Below are 16011 nucleotides of genomic sequence, written 5' to 3'. Positions count from 1 at the left end.
TCTGTTTATAATAAAAGGGTAGTCTCCATGAGCAGAAGATGAAAGAAGCCAATCACCTTGCTGCTGTGGAGATCTTTGAGAAAGTCAATGCCTCCCTGCTGCCACAGAATGTTTTAGACCTCCATGGGCTGCATGTGGATGAAGCTATAGAACATTTGATGACAGTTTTACAGCAGAAGACTGAAGGTAGGACTGTAGTAATGACAACTTTTTAGTATAGAATATGTATTTGTTTATATTAGTAAACTTGCCAATTCAGGAGAATCTGAATTTGCAGGATATCTGTGTCATATTTATAGATGTTTGTATTAGGCTCACTCTGCAAGGGGACCTTCTTGGAAAAGAATCCTCATTGACATAGTCATTAACATTTTATTTTCCTATTTCATATTTGTTTGTTTCAGAAGTTTTTATTTAAATTCTAGTTAGGTAACTCCCTATTTCAGTTATATTTGTATTCCTTTGCTGTATTTATTAAAGGGAGGGCATGGTATAATCTGAGAATCCTGTGTGACTTAGAAATGGAACCTTTCAGGAATATCCTACATCTCTGTTCAGTAGACATTTATTAAAGCTAATCGATAGTTTTTTAAAAGGTTTTTTTATATATTTATTCGCGAGAGATACAGAGAGAGAGAGACAGAGACATAGGCAGAGGGAGAAGCAGGCTCCATGCAGGAAGCCTGATATGGGACTTGATCCTGGGACTCTGGGGTCACACCCTGAGCCAAAGGCAGACGCTCAACTGCTGAGCCACCCAGGCATCCTGAAGCTAATAGATATTTATGAGATGTCAGTTGTTTGATAGGTATTTAATAAAATGCAGAAGTAAATAAGGTGATAGTTTTACAGAATTATTATAGAAGTTAGGCTTTCTGAGTGTTTGTACTATGGAGGTGCTCCCTTTTTCCCTTTTGCTTGTATTTGGTCTTCACAGGTCAAGGAAGGGCCCCTGCTTCTTCTCTAAGTTCTTCTTATTCCCAGGGCTTTGGGTGAGGATCTTTTTCCATCCAATATCATGTACTTCATATACATTAAAGTATCTTGTTTCTTTTTCATTATCAGATGATAGCATTTAGAAAAATTCAATCTGCTTTAGTTACTCCAGACTCCAATACTAGAAGTCATCTCCTTTTATCCTTACTAGAGTATTTTTGAATTCTCAGTTGACTTTTTCTTTATCTTCCATTTTATTTTGGAGACATGGAGTCCCATGCTTCGGCTATGACCTCGTAGCTCCATAACCCTGCCCTCTCACTGATAGCTATATTTTTCTGGTTAACTTATACGTATATAATATTATATATATAATATGCGTATAGGGAGGCTTTGTACTATACTTTATACAGGTTTGTCAATTGAGCATATATCATTTGTAATTAATTAAATACTTGATTAAATATGATTGATATAGAGATTGGGAGTTCATCTGTTTATCATAAAAACCATGTTGAAAAGTTTACAGTAATAGAATAAAACACCTAAGTACCCATGAATCCAAGTAATAACATTTTACCATGTATGCTTTATATTTTATTTTTACTCTTCCCTTTGTATTCTTTTCCAGGTATTTTTAAGATTTTATTTTATTTACTTTTAAATAATCTTTACACTAATGTGGGTCTTGAACCCACAAACTGAGGCCAAGAGTTGGCATGCTTTACAAACTGAGCCATTCAGATGCCCCCTTTTTTCCCCAATCATTTTCTCTTTCTTCTCTTTCTAGTGGAAATAAAATCTTTCAGTTTGGTTCTTGCCTAGTTTTTAAAGTACCTTTACTATAGGTAGATTCATCAATAATCAGTCTATAGTATTTCATTTGTGCATTTTAAAAAGTGAATATATGTGGTTTCACACTATATCTTAAACCAAACTTTATTTTTACCCAATATGGTTTTCAGGATATACTCTTGTTGATGGTCTGACTTCATTTATTTATTTATGTATTTATTTACTTACTTATTTATTTATTTAAACATTTTATTTATTCATAGAGACACACAGAGAGAGAGAGAGAGAGAGGCAGAGACACAGGCAGAGGGAGAAGCAGGCTCCATCCAGGGAGCCTGATGTGGGACTCGATCCCGGGTCTCCAGGATCAAGCCCTGGGCTGGAGGCGGCACTAAACCCACTGAGCTACCAGGGCTGCCCTGGTCTGATTTTTAAAATTGTAGCTGCTATATAGTATTCTGTGAGTGCATCATAATGTATCCATTCCTCTCTCACATTTAGTTATAATGTTACAGTGAACTTTATTTTGCATATCACCATGTATATTCTTATTGCTATCTTTTTCCCTGCCTTTTTGTATTAAAAATTATGAACCCATAGAGAAATTGAAATAATCATATAGTAAACATTCATATATCCTTTACCTAGATCGATGCCTTGTTAACATTTGGCCACATTTGTTTAATTTCTTTAAAATTACTTTTTGCTGAGGCATTTGAAAATAAGTTATTAAACATCTTGGTACTTTACCTCTAAATACCTCAACATGTTTATCTCTTGAGAACAAATCCATTCTCCTACATAACCACAGAACCATTGTCACTTTTAAGGTCATTTAACATTGTTAAAATAATATTGTCTAATACGCAGGCCACATTCATTTTCCAGCTGTATGGAAATGTCTTATGTAGTTGTGCCATTTTTTCCTCCTTTAAGGCAGGATCCGGTCAGACATCACATGTTCCAGTTGATTGCCCCATATCCTTCAGGAGTATAGAAATTGTTTGGGGTACCTGACTAGCTCAGTCAGTAGAGCATGTGACTCTCGATCTTAGGGTCATGAGTTCGAGCTCCACATTGGGTGTAGAGATTACTTAAAAAAAAAAAAAAAAAGAAAAAAAAATAAATAAAAAAAAAAAAAAAAAAAGGAACAGTTCCTCTGCCTATTTTTGTCTTCTGTGTAGTTCACATTTTTGAAGACTCCCAGCCTTTGGTAGATTGACCTATAGTTTTGTCTGATTCTTTCTTCATGATTAGATTCAGTTAATTTTGTTGGTGAAATTACATAGGTGATATTGAGTTATCCTTGGTGAACACATCGAGATACACACACACACACACACACACATAGTTTGCCCCATTATTGGTGTTAAGTTTGATTTCTTTTTTTTTTAATAAAATAATTTTTATTGATGTTCAATTTACCAACATACAGAATAACACCCAGTGCTCATCCCATCAAGTGTCCCCCTCATTGCCCATCAGCCACTCACCCCCACCCCCCGCCCTCCTCCCCTTCCACCACCCCCAGTTCGTTTCCCAGAGTTAGGAGTCTTTATGTTCTGTCTCCCTTAAGTTTGATTTCTTAGCTAAGGTGGAACTCTAGAAATCAAATGGATTTCTCTATGTAAATGTCCTTTTTCTTTGTAATTAACTAGTAGTTTTTGGCATTTGATACTTGGCAGCTGTGTGAATAATTGTTTTCTTGCAGTATTTCACCTAGTAATATTAGCATCCATTAGTATTTCACCTAGTAATATTAGCATCCATTAGCATCACCAGTAATATTAGATGGTCCTTGAATGAATCAGTTATTATATTGGTGGTTACATAATGGTGTTTTGTAATTTGTGTGCATTCTGTGTTTATTATTGGTATTATTATTGTTTTTTAAAGATTTTATTCATTTATTCATGAGAGAGAGAGAGAGAGGCAGAAACACAGGCAGAGGGAGAAGCAAGCTCCCCACAGGGAGCCCGATGTGGGACTCGATCCCCGGTCTCCGGGATCATGCCCTGGGATGAAGGCAGGCGCTAAACCACTATGCTACCTGGGCTGCCCCATTCTGTATTTATTAGCAGACATTCCTTGATAAAGGCTCTCTATCCCCTGGTGTTTTTTTAAATAGAATTTTGGAAACCTTTGAGAAAATCTAGAAAACAGTAATAATAAAGATTAGAAAATTAAAAATCTAAGCAGTTTAAATATATTATTTAATCTGGAGAAAAGAAAACTTATTATATAGAAGTATTATAAGAGAATATTCTGTCTATAGAGGGTGAATAAATAATTTACTCAATAAAAATTTGATTATCTTCTAGGCATCAAGGATAGAGCAGTTAAAGAAACATGGTCCCTATTTTTATGGAATTTGCTGTCTAGTAAGGTACATGACAGTGAACAAATAGTTACAAAGTAATTAGCATTGTGATACAAAAGTAAGGTTGCCGTGTTACATTTAGCATAAACTCCCAAATCTCTATATAGTCTCTTCCTTTCCTACTCCCCATTCTCATCTTGTATTTTGCTCCTTCTCCTTTTTTTTTTTGAAAGTTTTAAAAAATCTGAGAGAGAGAGCATGCGGGACAGAGGGAGGGGCAGGGGGAGAAGCAGACTCCTCACTGAGTAGAGAACCCAGTGTGGGGCTCAGTCCTAGGACTCTGGGATCATGACCCTAGCCAAAAGCAGATGCTTACCTTACTGAGCCACCCAAGCACCCACTCCTCTTTTTCTGACTACTTACCTACACTGTCATTTCTTGCTGTCCAGGTTCCCCATTAACAGCCTCTTGCAGTTTTGTGTATCCCAGTATTTCTAAAATGCTTATTGTATAGTTGATTATTAAAATCTGTCTTTTATGGCCAGGAATTATTGAATCATCATTGTTGAGTTTCATTCATTACCCCCCAAAAATTTCTAAATAAATAAATAAAGGGTAGATATTCTTTTCATTTTATAGATGAGGAAACTAATGAGTTAAAAGTTTAATAAAATGTAAAATAATAAATGTTAGTAAAGATGTGGATAATTGGAACCCTTTTTGTTGCAAGTGAGAATGTAAAATGGTGCGGCCATGGTGGAAAAGGTTGGCATTCCTCAAAAGCTTAAACATAGAGTTACCATATGACCCAGATGTTCTGCTACTAGTTATGTACACCAGACAATTGAAAACATCATTCATTCATACGTAAACTTGTACATGAATGTTTACAATAGCCTAAAAGTGGAAACAACCAAATGTCCATCCAGCAACTGATGAAAGGACAAAATTTGGTGTATCTATACAATGGAATATTAGTCGGTCAGAAAAAGAAATGAAGTAGTGGTAATATGCTACAACATGGATGAACCTTGTAAACATGCTTTGTGAAAGAAACCAGGTACAAAAGGGCCACTTTTTATATGATTATCATTCATGTGAAATGTTCAGAATAGAGAAACCAATAGAAACAGAAAGTACATTAGTACTTGCTGGGGCTATAAAGTATGGAATGGGGAGTGACAGCTAATAAGTATAGAACTTTTCTGAGATGATAGAATGTTCTGGAATTAGTGTTTATGGTTGCACAATATTGTGCTATACTAAAAACCACTGAACCATACATTTAAAAAAAATGAACTTTATGGTATATCAGTTGTATTTCAAAAAAAGATTACAAGAAAAAAAAAGTTAAATAACTTGTGTAAGGTGATACTTGGTCAGACCCAAGATACAAACCTGTTCTGAAGCCAGGCCTAGCCCTGTCTGAGTTGCCACCTGTGGTAGTCTGTAGTTGCTCTCAGTCACCACCAGATGGTAGTATTGTTGAATAGAAATACATGCTGGGGAAATTTGGGGCTCCCCTGTTGCTTTTAGTTATAAAAGATGATTGTCAAACTTGGGGGTGAAAACAAAAATATATCTGACCCTTATGGAATATGCATCACCACTATCTTTGCAATTTTCCTACTTTATAGGGATTTACAGGGAACAGAGGAACAGGTTAAATGGCACCATCAGGATACAGTCAACAATATTCAGACTAAAAATAAACGATCCAAAATTTTCAACAAACCATAAAGAAAATCCCAGGGTGGTGGGAACATTTAGATTAAAAATTACTTCAGAAATATATCAACCAAATGTGGTGTGTCAACTTGTTTCAACCACGATATAGGCAAACCACTGTAAAAACATTTTTTTTGAGGGAAACTTTTAGCTATTTTTAGAAACATGATATTACGGAACTGTTTTTAAAATACAGCATGGGTGACATTGTGATTTTTTTTTTTTTTTTTAAAGAGTCCTTATCCTGGGAAATCCTTGGGTGGCTCAGGGGTTGAGCGCCTGCCTGCCTGCCTTTGGCCCAGGGTGTGATACTGGGGTTCCGGGATCGAGTCCCATGTCGGGCTCACTGCATGGAGCCTGCTTCTACCTCTGCATGTGTCTCTGCCTCTCTCTTTTTCTCTCTCTCTCTCTTTCTCTCTATGAGTCTCTCATGAATAAATAAATAAAATCTTTAAAAAAAGTCCTTATCCTTTTGAAGTAAGTACTAAAATATTTATAAGTGAAATAAATCTGAGCTAGGATTGAAAATGGTTTAAATAGTGTTTTTTTTAAGATTTTATTTATTTATTTGAGAGAGAGAGATAGTGGGAACAGAATAGGATGGAGAGACAGAGATAGAAGCAGGCTCCCCACTGAGCAGGGAACACAACTTGGGGCTTGATCCTGTGACCCTGGGATCATGACATGAGCCAAAGACAGATGCTTAACCTACTGAGTTATCCAGGAGCCCCTAAATGTTTTTTTTTTAAGTGACAAATGTTAAGAATAGCCTGAAATTTGGGAACCTTTAAATATACACATTAATTCATTCAACAAACATCCTTTGAACAGCTACTTTATCTCAGGCATGTGATTCAGCTGTGGAACATTTTCAGAGCAGTGAATTTAAAAAGGAGGTGATATAAATGACTGCCCTCACTGATAAGGGGAGCAGCAGTGAAAGAGTGATGAGAGTGAATTATGGGTAATGACTGCCCTCACTGATAAGGGGAACAGCAGTGAAAGAGTGATGAGAGTGAATTATGTGTACTTATAAGATTTGAGGTTTTTTGTTTGTTTAAAGATTTAATTTATTCATGAGAGAGAGAGAAGGAGAGGCAGAGACATAGGCAGAGGGAGAAGCAGACTCCATCATGTAGGAAGCCCGATATGGGACCTGATCCAGGGACTCCAGGATCATGCCCTGAGCTAAAGGCAGACGCTCAACCACTGAGCTAGGAGTCCTGTCCTGAGTTCTTTTAAGTAAACCTTCTAATAGCACAACCATAAAGAACAGTGTACAAGTAATAATTATATAGAATAAAGATTTTTTACAAAGTGAATACCCTATGTGGCCAGCACTCAGGAAGAGTTGAATTTTAAACAAAATGTTGCTTAAAGTAATGGATATGGACTAGAGTAGAAATGGGGATCTTAAGCAAAGAAAGAATTACAAATGCAAGAGCAACATACCTCTTAAAGTTCTGGGCTAAACGTTACCTGGGAGATATGAGACTTGAAAAAGTATCTGTGGATCTGTAGGAGTCTCAGGGCAACTTAATGAGCAGAATATAGAATATATTATGTGTATATGTATTTTACACTAAAGGTCAAAACTTGTGCTCTTTATAACTGAGGAACACATTTTTTAAAAAGAGATTTTATTTATTCATTCATGAGAGACAGAGAGGTTAGAGACATAGGCAGAGGAGGGACTTGGATGCGGAACTTGATCCCCAGAACCCTGAGATCGTCCCTGAGCCGAAGGTAGACGCTAAACCACAGAGAGCCACCCGGGCATCCCGAGGAACAAGTATTTATTAAATTCATTAAGTCAACTCTTATTTAACAGTGTTTTTGTTATTTTTTTGCAGCTGTTATCAACTTTTTGGGTTTATACACTTGGTTTATAACTTTGGGTTATAACTTTTCACACGGTCATATCCAAAGCTGGAGCTGTATTCATAAGAGGCCTAGGCTCATTTGATATTTAAAAAGCATCTCTTTGGAGGAGTTTCTTCTCCCTTCTTTTTTTTAAGTTTTATTTATCTTTTTAGTAATCTCTATATAGGACTCGAACTCACAACACTGAGGTCAAGAGTTACATGCTCTTTTGACTGAGCCAGCCTGGTGCCCTTGGAAGAGTTTCTTAACAATTGATTATCTCTAACAGTAAGGCTATATCCCATTTTACTGATAAGGAAACAGGCACAAATAGGCTAAGTAACTTGTCCATGGTCATACCACACAGTCATTTGGTGGCAAAGCTGCTATTCAGATTAGACCAAAGCTGGCTGGCTTGAGAGTAATTAAAAAAGGGTCATTGTGAAGATTCTCTGTTAATAAATATAAGTTACTTAAAGCAATGCCTGACTCCAAGTATATAATAATTGTTAGATATCATTAATATTATTATTGTCATTATCATTACTTTAGAGAGAAGTTCTGGTAGCACACAGAAATCTCCTTCCCCACAGGGGAAGAAATTTCACTTGTGTTTAGGTGGATGAGTTGCTTTGAGGTTGCCATACTTAAACAGTATAGATGAAACCTACATTTAAAAACATCAATTTTGGGGGCTTTTTGAAATTATAAATTTTTAAATCCCCATGAAAGTAATTTCACGGGGACAGAGTGGCCAATGGCCTGCAGAGCAACATGCCTAAGTTTTATTGTGACTACTATGACACATACCTCACCCATGAATCTCCATCTGTGAGAAAGACACACTGCAGTGGTAGGAAACACAAAGAGAATGTGAAAGACTACTATCAGAAATGGATGGAAGAACAGACTCAGAGCCTGATCAACAAAACAACTACTGCATTTCAACAAGGAAAGATGCCTCCTACTCCATTTTCTGCTCCTCCTCCTGCAGGAGCAATGATCCCACCTCCCCCCAGTCTCCCGGGTCCTCCTTGCCCTGGTATGATGCAGGCCCGCCATATTGGGGGCCCTCCCATGATGCCAATGATGGGCCCTCCTCCTCCTGGGATGATGCCAATGGGACCTGTTCCTGGAATGAGGCCACCTATGGGAGGCCACATGCCAATGATGCCTGGGCCCCCAATGATGAGACCTCCTGCCCATCCCAAGATGGTGCCCACTTGGCCAGGAATGACTCGACCAGACAGATAAGGAGAGATAGGAACCTCTTTATATTCATTTTATATTACTTATTCTACTTCACCAGGAGATCATGGTGCTGTGACTCTGGGTGTTTTCTAACAGCATGACAAGGAAGACTTGCTTCCCCTTCCTATCAGAGAACAGTTTTTGCAGGGGAGTAGTGGGACCAAAAAAAAGGCACAAATTTTCATTTGTATTGTGAAATGTGAAAATAAAATTGCCAACTGTTTTAGTTAAAAAAAAAAAAGTAGTTTCATATGTGTTTGAGTAAAGTTTGTTTTCTATTGAGAACGTAAGATAAATGAATTTTAACTCTTCCAATTCCTGTTATAACAGAATTTAAGCAGAATGGTGGTAAGTCCTATCTCTCTGTGATTACGGGGAGAGGAAACCACAGCCAAGGAGGAGTTGCACGCATCAAACCAGCCGTCATTAAATACCTCACAAGCCATAGCTTCAGGTGAGTATAGATTTCTCTTATTGATCATGGCAATTGCCCATACAGATAGTAAACAAAATTTGAGAGAGAGAGCTCAGATGATTTATTAAAATAGCCAACTAAATTTAACCATCTGATTTTAGTCACAGATTCATACTTAAATTATGATATAACATTCCCTGATGGATTTATGATGTTCAGAAAACTAGAAATGAAAGAAAAAATTTGTTCCTTTTTGAAGTAATTACCTGACAAAACTATTTCTATCATAAATTTAAAATCTAATGGAAAGTATGTATAGTTGTATTTCTTTGATAATGTGTTATCTAAAATAATTAGATTATATATCACCAGTGTGTGTGTGTGTGTGTGTGTATACACACACACACACACACACACACACACACACCAGTTTAAAGTTACTATCATTCCTTTGTGGATTTTGGAAGGCATTGGAGGTTTCTGCTAAAATATGATTATAATTTGGATTTTTTAAACTTTAGCAGAAGTCAGTAGTAATTTATACATCTTCATAAGTCAAGTGCCATTAATGATCTTAGCTGATAAACATGAAATGTCCTTTTTCATTAAGTGGTTATAAGTCAGTAACAGGAAATGACAAGAAAAGTCCAAGAATAAAGGTCTGTTGATGGATAGATTCCTTGAGGATGTTTATAATTAGGTACCAACCTCCCCCCAACTTCTAATTTTAGTTAGCATAGCATATTTTGTTTATGCCATGTAAAAAATGTTGTTTGGCTACATTATAGAAAATGGTAGCATTAATTCTGATCATGAAAACATGACATCTTAGAGTTTCTATTACAAAAGAAGTAGTTCAGGACTAGAACATTATCCTGTTAGTATTAATTATCTCTTGTAGAGACCAGTGTTTTTTAATTTCACACTGAGGGACTTGGAAGCATATCATGGCCTGATCAATTAGACTTACTGATTATGTTAGAGATTTCTTTTTAGTGGTCAATGAATAGTAAAATAATTTAATGCAGACATCATCTTACCGTTGATACAGCATGCGCTTCTTCATGAAGGTCAGATTCAGGCTTGAGAGTTTTGAAAAGTCTTAAATAACTTCTAGGTTAGGAGTAACCCCTAGCCTTAGGATTATTTATTTTTACAATGGATTATAAGGTCCATAAGCATAGATAATGGTCCTGGATGATTGACTTAAAAAGGAGAGTACTTTGATAGTAAATACTACATTTAGCAAAGACATTTGGAATTGATTACATGCATGATATATTCCTTAACCAGTTTGAAATTTTTACCTAAAATAACTCTTTTTTTCATTTCTGTAGGTTCTCTGAAATTAAACCAGGGTGCTTGAAAGTCATGCTAAAGTAAAAAAAAAAAAAAAAAAATCCTTGATTTAGAGTGTGAAGGTATGTAGGTTAAAATTAGTTTATTTGTGATAATTTAGTCAATTTCCTGTAAATATGTGTTTATTATTAGAAATGTCCAGTTGTAACAAAAACATTATGATGATGTTTTTCAGAATTCAAGAGAAGTTTAATTTTTTACTGAATCAAATGCCAAATAGGTTGTCTGTTAAAAATATTAAAGAGAATTTTTATTGATTATAAAATGTCTAAGAAAATTATCAGCTGCAGTTTTAAAGTTTGAAGTGCTCTGATTCTTTCTCAGAAAATGTTACCTTTATATTAATTGTTGTTTAACATTTAGTAAAATTTTAAAGGCATCTTTGAGAGGTTTTTAAAGTGCTTTGAGACCTGGTTCATGCCCATCAAAGCCTTGTATTAAAAGAAGAAGGAAATCTGACAAAAAACACTTGAATACTTTTGATTTCAAAACTAACTACAAAAAACCATTTCATTTTGCCATATTCTACAGGAAGGAAGACATGCCGTTTTGCACTTTCTTCTGTTTTGTATATATCTTGATCTCTTACCTTATGTTGCGTGTGTGTGTGCATTTTCTAGGAGGAAAGTTGGAGCCTGAGATTATATTACACTTTTATACTTTCTGTAGACAGAAAAGTTTTTAGAGAAGGAGAAATGGTGAGGTATCGACCAAGTATTGGTGTCTTACTGAACTTCTAGAGCTGTGTAAGTGGTTTTCAAGATGATACTAAAGAACTATATTTTATATTTGAGGCATATGATTTCTAAACTGCAGTAGGTCAAAGTCCTATTAATTTAAAACAAATATAGAAAACATTTTTGATATAATCTTAAAAGGAATCTTTACAATTTAAACATTTTTACATTTGTTTTTAAGATGAGCCAACTTTCTGAAAGGATACTTTCATTGACTTCTTTTTTGTGTGAGCTATAAAAAGTCTTGTTAATATGTCAATTATAATTTCATTTACACAAGTTTAGTGTGGTAAAGTATAATTTTCCAATATGAAACAATGGTTTGAGTAAATTTGACTTTGGATATAGAGAATATTTCCAATATATGTAATTTAACAAATGGTTATGTTGCTTTTTTGATAAGCTTAAAAGTCATTTGGATCAGGAATTACAGGGTTGAGTTGTTACTGAAAGAATCCTGAATTACAGAATGGTTTCTCAAAAGAACAGACATTTTAATGAAAATAAAACTCAAAAACACATTTTTACATATCATGAAAGCATGCTTTTAAAAGAGCTGTATCATTAAATTTATTTCCACAAAAATAAAAATGTTTATTATTTAGAAACAGTGAGTGGTATTGAAATATTATTCTTGTTTGATAATAATTTGTTAAAAAAATCCAACAGTTTAGCATATGCTTTTTATAATATCTAGAAGTGTTGTATACATTAAAAATAAAGCAGTTCAAGAACTTACTATAAAAATATAGTTAATGAAATAAAATATTTCTATGTATAAATTAATATGATTTAAGAAATGTGAATAACAATGCTAAATCTGAAGTTATTCAGGTGTGTGCAGCTGCATACTCACTTTCCATGTTTTCATATTTCTTCACCCGGTTTTAAAAAGCTTCACTTTTGTGCACTTCAGCTAAATTTATTTCATTGTTATTATAATTATGATTAATGTGGGAGCAATCAAAAAGAACAAGGGATGAGGTATTTTGTGGGCAGAAACCAAATGAAACAAACTATGTTTTTTGCTGTACCAACCTTAATTTTAGGCTTTATTTTGGTAAATCTAGGGTATTTTTTTCTCTTTTTAAAGATCTTATTTATTTATTCTTGAGACCCACACAGAGACAGAGAGAGGCAGAGACACAGGCAGAGGGAGAAGCAGGCTCCACGCAGGGAGCCTGACATGGGACTCGATCCCGGGTGTTCAGTATCAGACCCTGGGCTGAAGGCAGTGCTAAACCACTGAGCCACCCGGGCTGCCCTAGGGTATTTTTTCTTAATCATCATTCATAGTATGTAGGCAAATTTTGAGTATCTCAAGTGTTTTTATGAAGTTGTTTAATCCTAAACTGCCTCCTGCCCGACTGACTAGCAGAGTTTAAACAACATGTAATTATGAAAGAAAACTTTATAGTTTCTCCTTTCTTGTTTTGCCCATTTCTAAATTCTGTATGCCAAAGGTAAACATAGTTTGGGGATTATCAGATTCTTCTCTTGCTCATTCCAAACCCTATATGTCGAAAGTAGAAACTGTAGGGAGTTATCAGTTATCAAAGTTTTCAGGTATTGGTATATTTGTGCTAATACATGATGACTCGTTAGAATGGCTCTTCACAAGTGTATCAGTGTTCTAAAAGTACAACACTTCTGTAGTTTGGAAGGTCTTAGTAACAATTACATCTTTTCAGTAGTCTTCTTTTCTACCAGGAGAAAAAAAGAGAACTAATGTAGAAACCACAGGGGAAAGGGGGTTAGACTAAGGAGTCTCTCTCTCTCTCTCTCTCTCTCTCTCTTTTAAAGGAGTGTCTTTAACAGTATTTTCAAATCATCTACTTCCTTCAACATGAGACATGGAAGCATGTTATCTTGGATTTATTGGCTGTTCATATATCTATTATTTTCAAGTTGAGTTTTTTCCCCCCAATTTATTAGTGTTTTCATACTATTTATAATTCTATGGCCTTTAAATATAGGACATATTATGTAGTAGAAATTTGGACTTACACTTTTAAAGTGTCTTTGGTATTATAACACATTTTGAGAGGAAAAGCTAAACAATTCTGTTGGATTGTTTCCAGTCCTTATTTTGGTCTTTCTCTTTTTAAATTCAAGTGTTTTGTGTGCTTAGAAAAAGGACGTTATAATAGCAAGATTGGTTATTTCTGAGCTGGAAATTGGAAACTCTTGAGACTCAGGAAATTGCTCTGACAATGTTTTAACTGCTCTCAATTTAAGAAAATGACAAAATGTATTAAAAAAAGACACAAAAATCTGTGCTGTTTTTCAAGTGCTTTTTCTAAGTGCTTTTCCATTGTGCAATGAAGTGAAGTTTGGTAATTTTCTGTGTAGTGGTTAAATATTGCTTATTTTTATTTACATAGTAAAAATGTGTGTACAAAAAAAGTGTCATTTCAAAGGTAAAGTAATTTATGTAGAATGTATGTTAATGGTGCTTATTTTTAAAATGTAATTCAAGTTTACATATTACTTAATGCCTCTACAGAATTTAGTAGAGAAGCAAGGCTGGAATACATGGATATCCCGAAGAGCCTTTTGTAACTTAACATTATCTAATGACAGACTTTATTATTTTCCTTAAAGTTGAGCAGTTGACTTTTATGGTCCAAATGATGAACCTGTTATTAACAAATGATTGAAATTAACCACAAAACTTCTCATTAAAATGTAATATTGCAGCTATCTGTTGGAGAATATATTATAAAATTTTCAGACAGTATATCAGAAATGAAATGTTTTTATTTGTACTATAAAGAAAATGTAATTTTGCTGTTAACTCTGTACTTTTTTATTGAAAATGTTTTATAACTTTGCTTTTAAAATTTCTTATGAAACCATTTGCAAATTACATACTTAATTTAATAAAGTACTTTAGCCACAGTCCAGTGTGAGGAAATCCTTCATTTGATATGGTAGGGTTAGTAGTTTAAGTATTAAAATATGTCTTTTATTAAAAAAAAAAAAAAGAAAGAAAAGAAAAGAAATGAGCAACCCGTGTGGCTCAGTGGTTTAGCGCCACCTTCAGCCCAGGGTGTGATCCTGGAGGCCCGGGATTGAGTCCTGCTTCGGGCTCCTTGCATGGAGCCTGCTTCTCCCTCTGCCTATGTCTCTGCCTCTCTCTCTCTCTCTCTGTCTCTCATGAATAAATAAACGAAATCTTTAAAAATATATATATACATAAAAGACATTTTTAAATACACATAAAAAAAACTTTGTAATTTCAAGGGAAAGAAGAAGGTCATAAAAATTTTATTTCTGTACCACAGCTTTTATTCTTATTTAAATTATTTTGTTATAGCAAATTGGGATCCACTTTTGAACCAGATAAATGTATTAGCTAGGTTTATCTTTTCACACCTTTGTATCTTTGGACTGATGGCAAAATTAGGAATTGTGGTTCTGAGAAACTCAAGTAATACTTTAATTAATATTAAAGACCTTTGAACTTTATTCACTCCAAAGCAGAATAATTCACTCATTTGGCAAAAACTTAAAAATATCTCTTCAACAAATATTTATTGAGTACTTGTTACTGGGGATACAGTCTGAGATAGAGTTTCTACCTGAAGGTATCTTATAATTCTCATCAACTATCTGTGTATAGTTATTTATACTATGAAACACTTCCATATATGTTATATTTTAAAGCTCAAGAATATCTTACTACATAAGTGTCTTACAAAGCCTTAGAGAGGTTGACTTAGTTGCATGTTAAGGACAGAGATAAGACTCAAACCTGAGTTCTTTGACTCCTATGAGAGAGCAATTACATTTTTCATAAGAGTAAGAAAAGAAAGAATACCTTATTATCTCCAACTAAGAGAGATGTGGCTCCACAGTGTATGTCTTTAAAAAATTGCCACTTGTAAATCTTCCTTCCTCCTTCATACAAAGGAAGCTGATATCATGGAGTTTTCCTGATGATAAAGATAAAAGTTTCTTTCTGTCTTAATATAAAATTCCAGAGATAGAGACTCCAGGACTTATGGGCATGCTCTTTTCCCTGAAGTTTTTGGAGATCAAGGACTCCTATCATACCCAAGGTGTAGCTTTCAATTCCTAAACCATGGTGTGTGGCTAGAGCTCAAATCATCGCATCTGCATTCTGTTGGTGGAAGGACAAGGACGACAGGAGTGATGGGCAAGTGCCAGTGATCTTTTATAGAAGGTTTTTGGAAGTTGCCATACAACACTTCCATCTAAGTCTTATTGGTCAGAACTTAGTCATGTGCTCACGTCTAGCAAGAGACGCTGGGAAGTCATCCTAATTCAGTGTATGGTCAGCTACAATTTGGGCGTTCTCTTGGAGGAAAGCGACTGTGTGTTAGGGGAATTCATAGTTTCTGCCACATCATTTTTGATTTTTGGGTGCAAATAATGTGAAAATCAGTTCCTGCTGCATTCCTTCACTGTATCTTTGTCAGTGATTACCTGTGCTAGGAATAATAAAGAGGAAATCATAGTTGTATTTATTTTGACTTAAATATTCAGATGATATCACTAAGCAACATGACTGATTAGGATGATATCACTAAGCAACATGACTGATTAGGTAGGGTAGTGGTTGCTGAAGGTTGGGCTGATAG

The 16011-nt window shown here is 35.0% G+C and overlaps 2 protein-coding genes across 15 annotated transcripts in view; both read left to right on the top strand.

Annotated features, from left to right (window-relative positions):
- The window catches only part of N4BP2 (NEDD4 binding protein 2), an 83891-nt gene extending 69586 nt beyond the window's left edge, over nt 1-14305 (top strand). For 13 of the 14 annotated variants that reach the window (XR_012021412.1, XM_072806918.1, XM_072806924.1 and 10 more), the window contains 3 exons: nt 18-186; nt 9224-9347; nt 10646-14305. Coding sequence is in view for 12 of the 14 variants with exons in the window: in XM_072806918.1 (XP_072663019.1) it covers nt 18-186; nt 9224-9347; nt 10646-10691 (339 nt within the window). In the remaining 2 variants the exon portion in view is untranslated. Of the gene's footprint in view, nt 1-17; nt 187-9223; nt 9348-10645 lie in introns of those variants that run through there. The other variant, XR_012021411.1, reaches the window with a different exon arrangement.
- On the top strand, nt 6521-9216 carry LOC140621683 (U1 small nuclear ribonucleoprotein C-like). The gene has a single exon (XM_072806998.1). It carries the CDS (start codon nt 8417-8419, stop codon nt 8894-8896), a length of 480 nt encoding a protein of 159 aa, XP_072663099.1. The 5' UTR covers nt 6521-8416; the 3' UTR covers nt 8897-9216.
- Nucleotides 14306-16011: the final 1706 nt, after the last annotated feature.

Source organism: Canis lupus, chromosome 2 (genome assembly GCF_048164855.1).
Source record: "Canis lupus baileyi chromosome 2, mCanLup2.hap1, whole genome shotgun sequence".
NCBI classification, from domain to species: domain Eukaryota; kingdom Metazoa; phylum Chordata; class Mammalia; order Carnivora; family Canidae; genus Canis; species Canis lupus.
This window is presented reverse-complemented; position numbering and strand designations above follow the sequence as displayed.

Bases quoted from the DNA above. Each gene is read 5' to 3' on its own strand.
- LOC140621683 (XM_072806998.1), top strand. From the start codon at position 8,417: ATGCCTAAGTTTTATTGTGACTACTATGACACATACCTCACCCATGAA.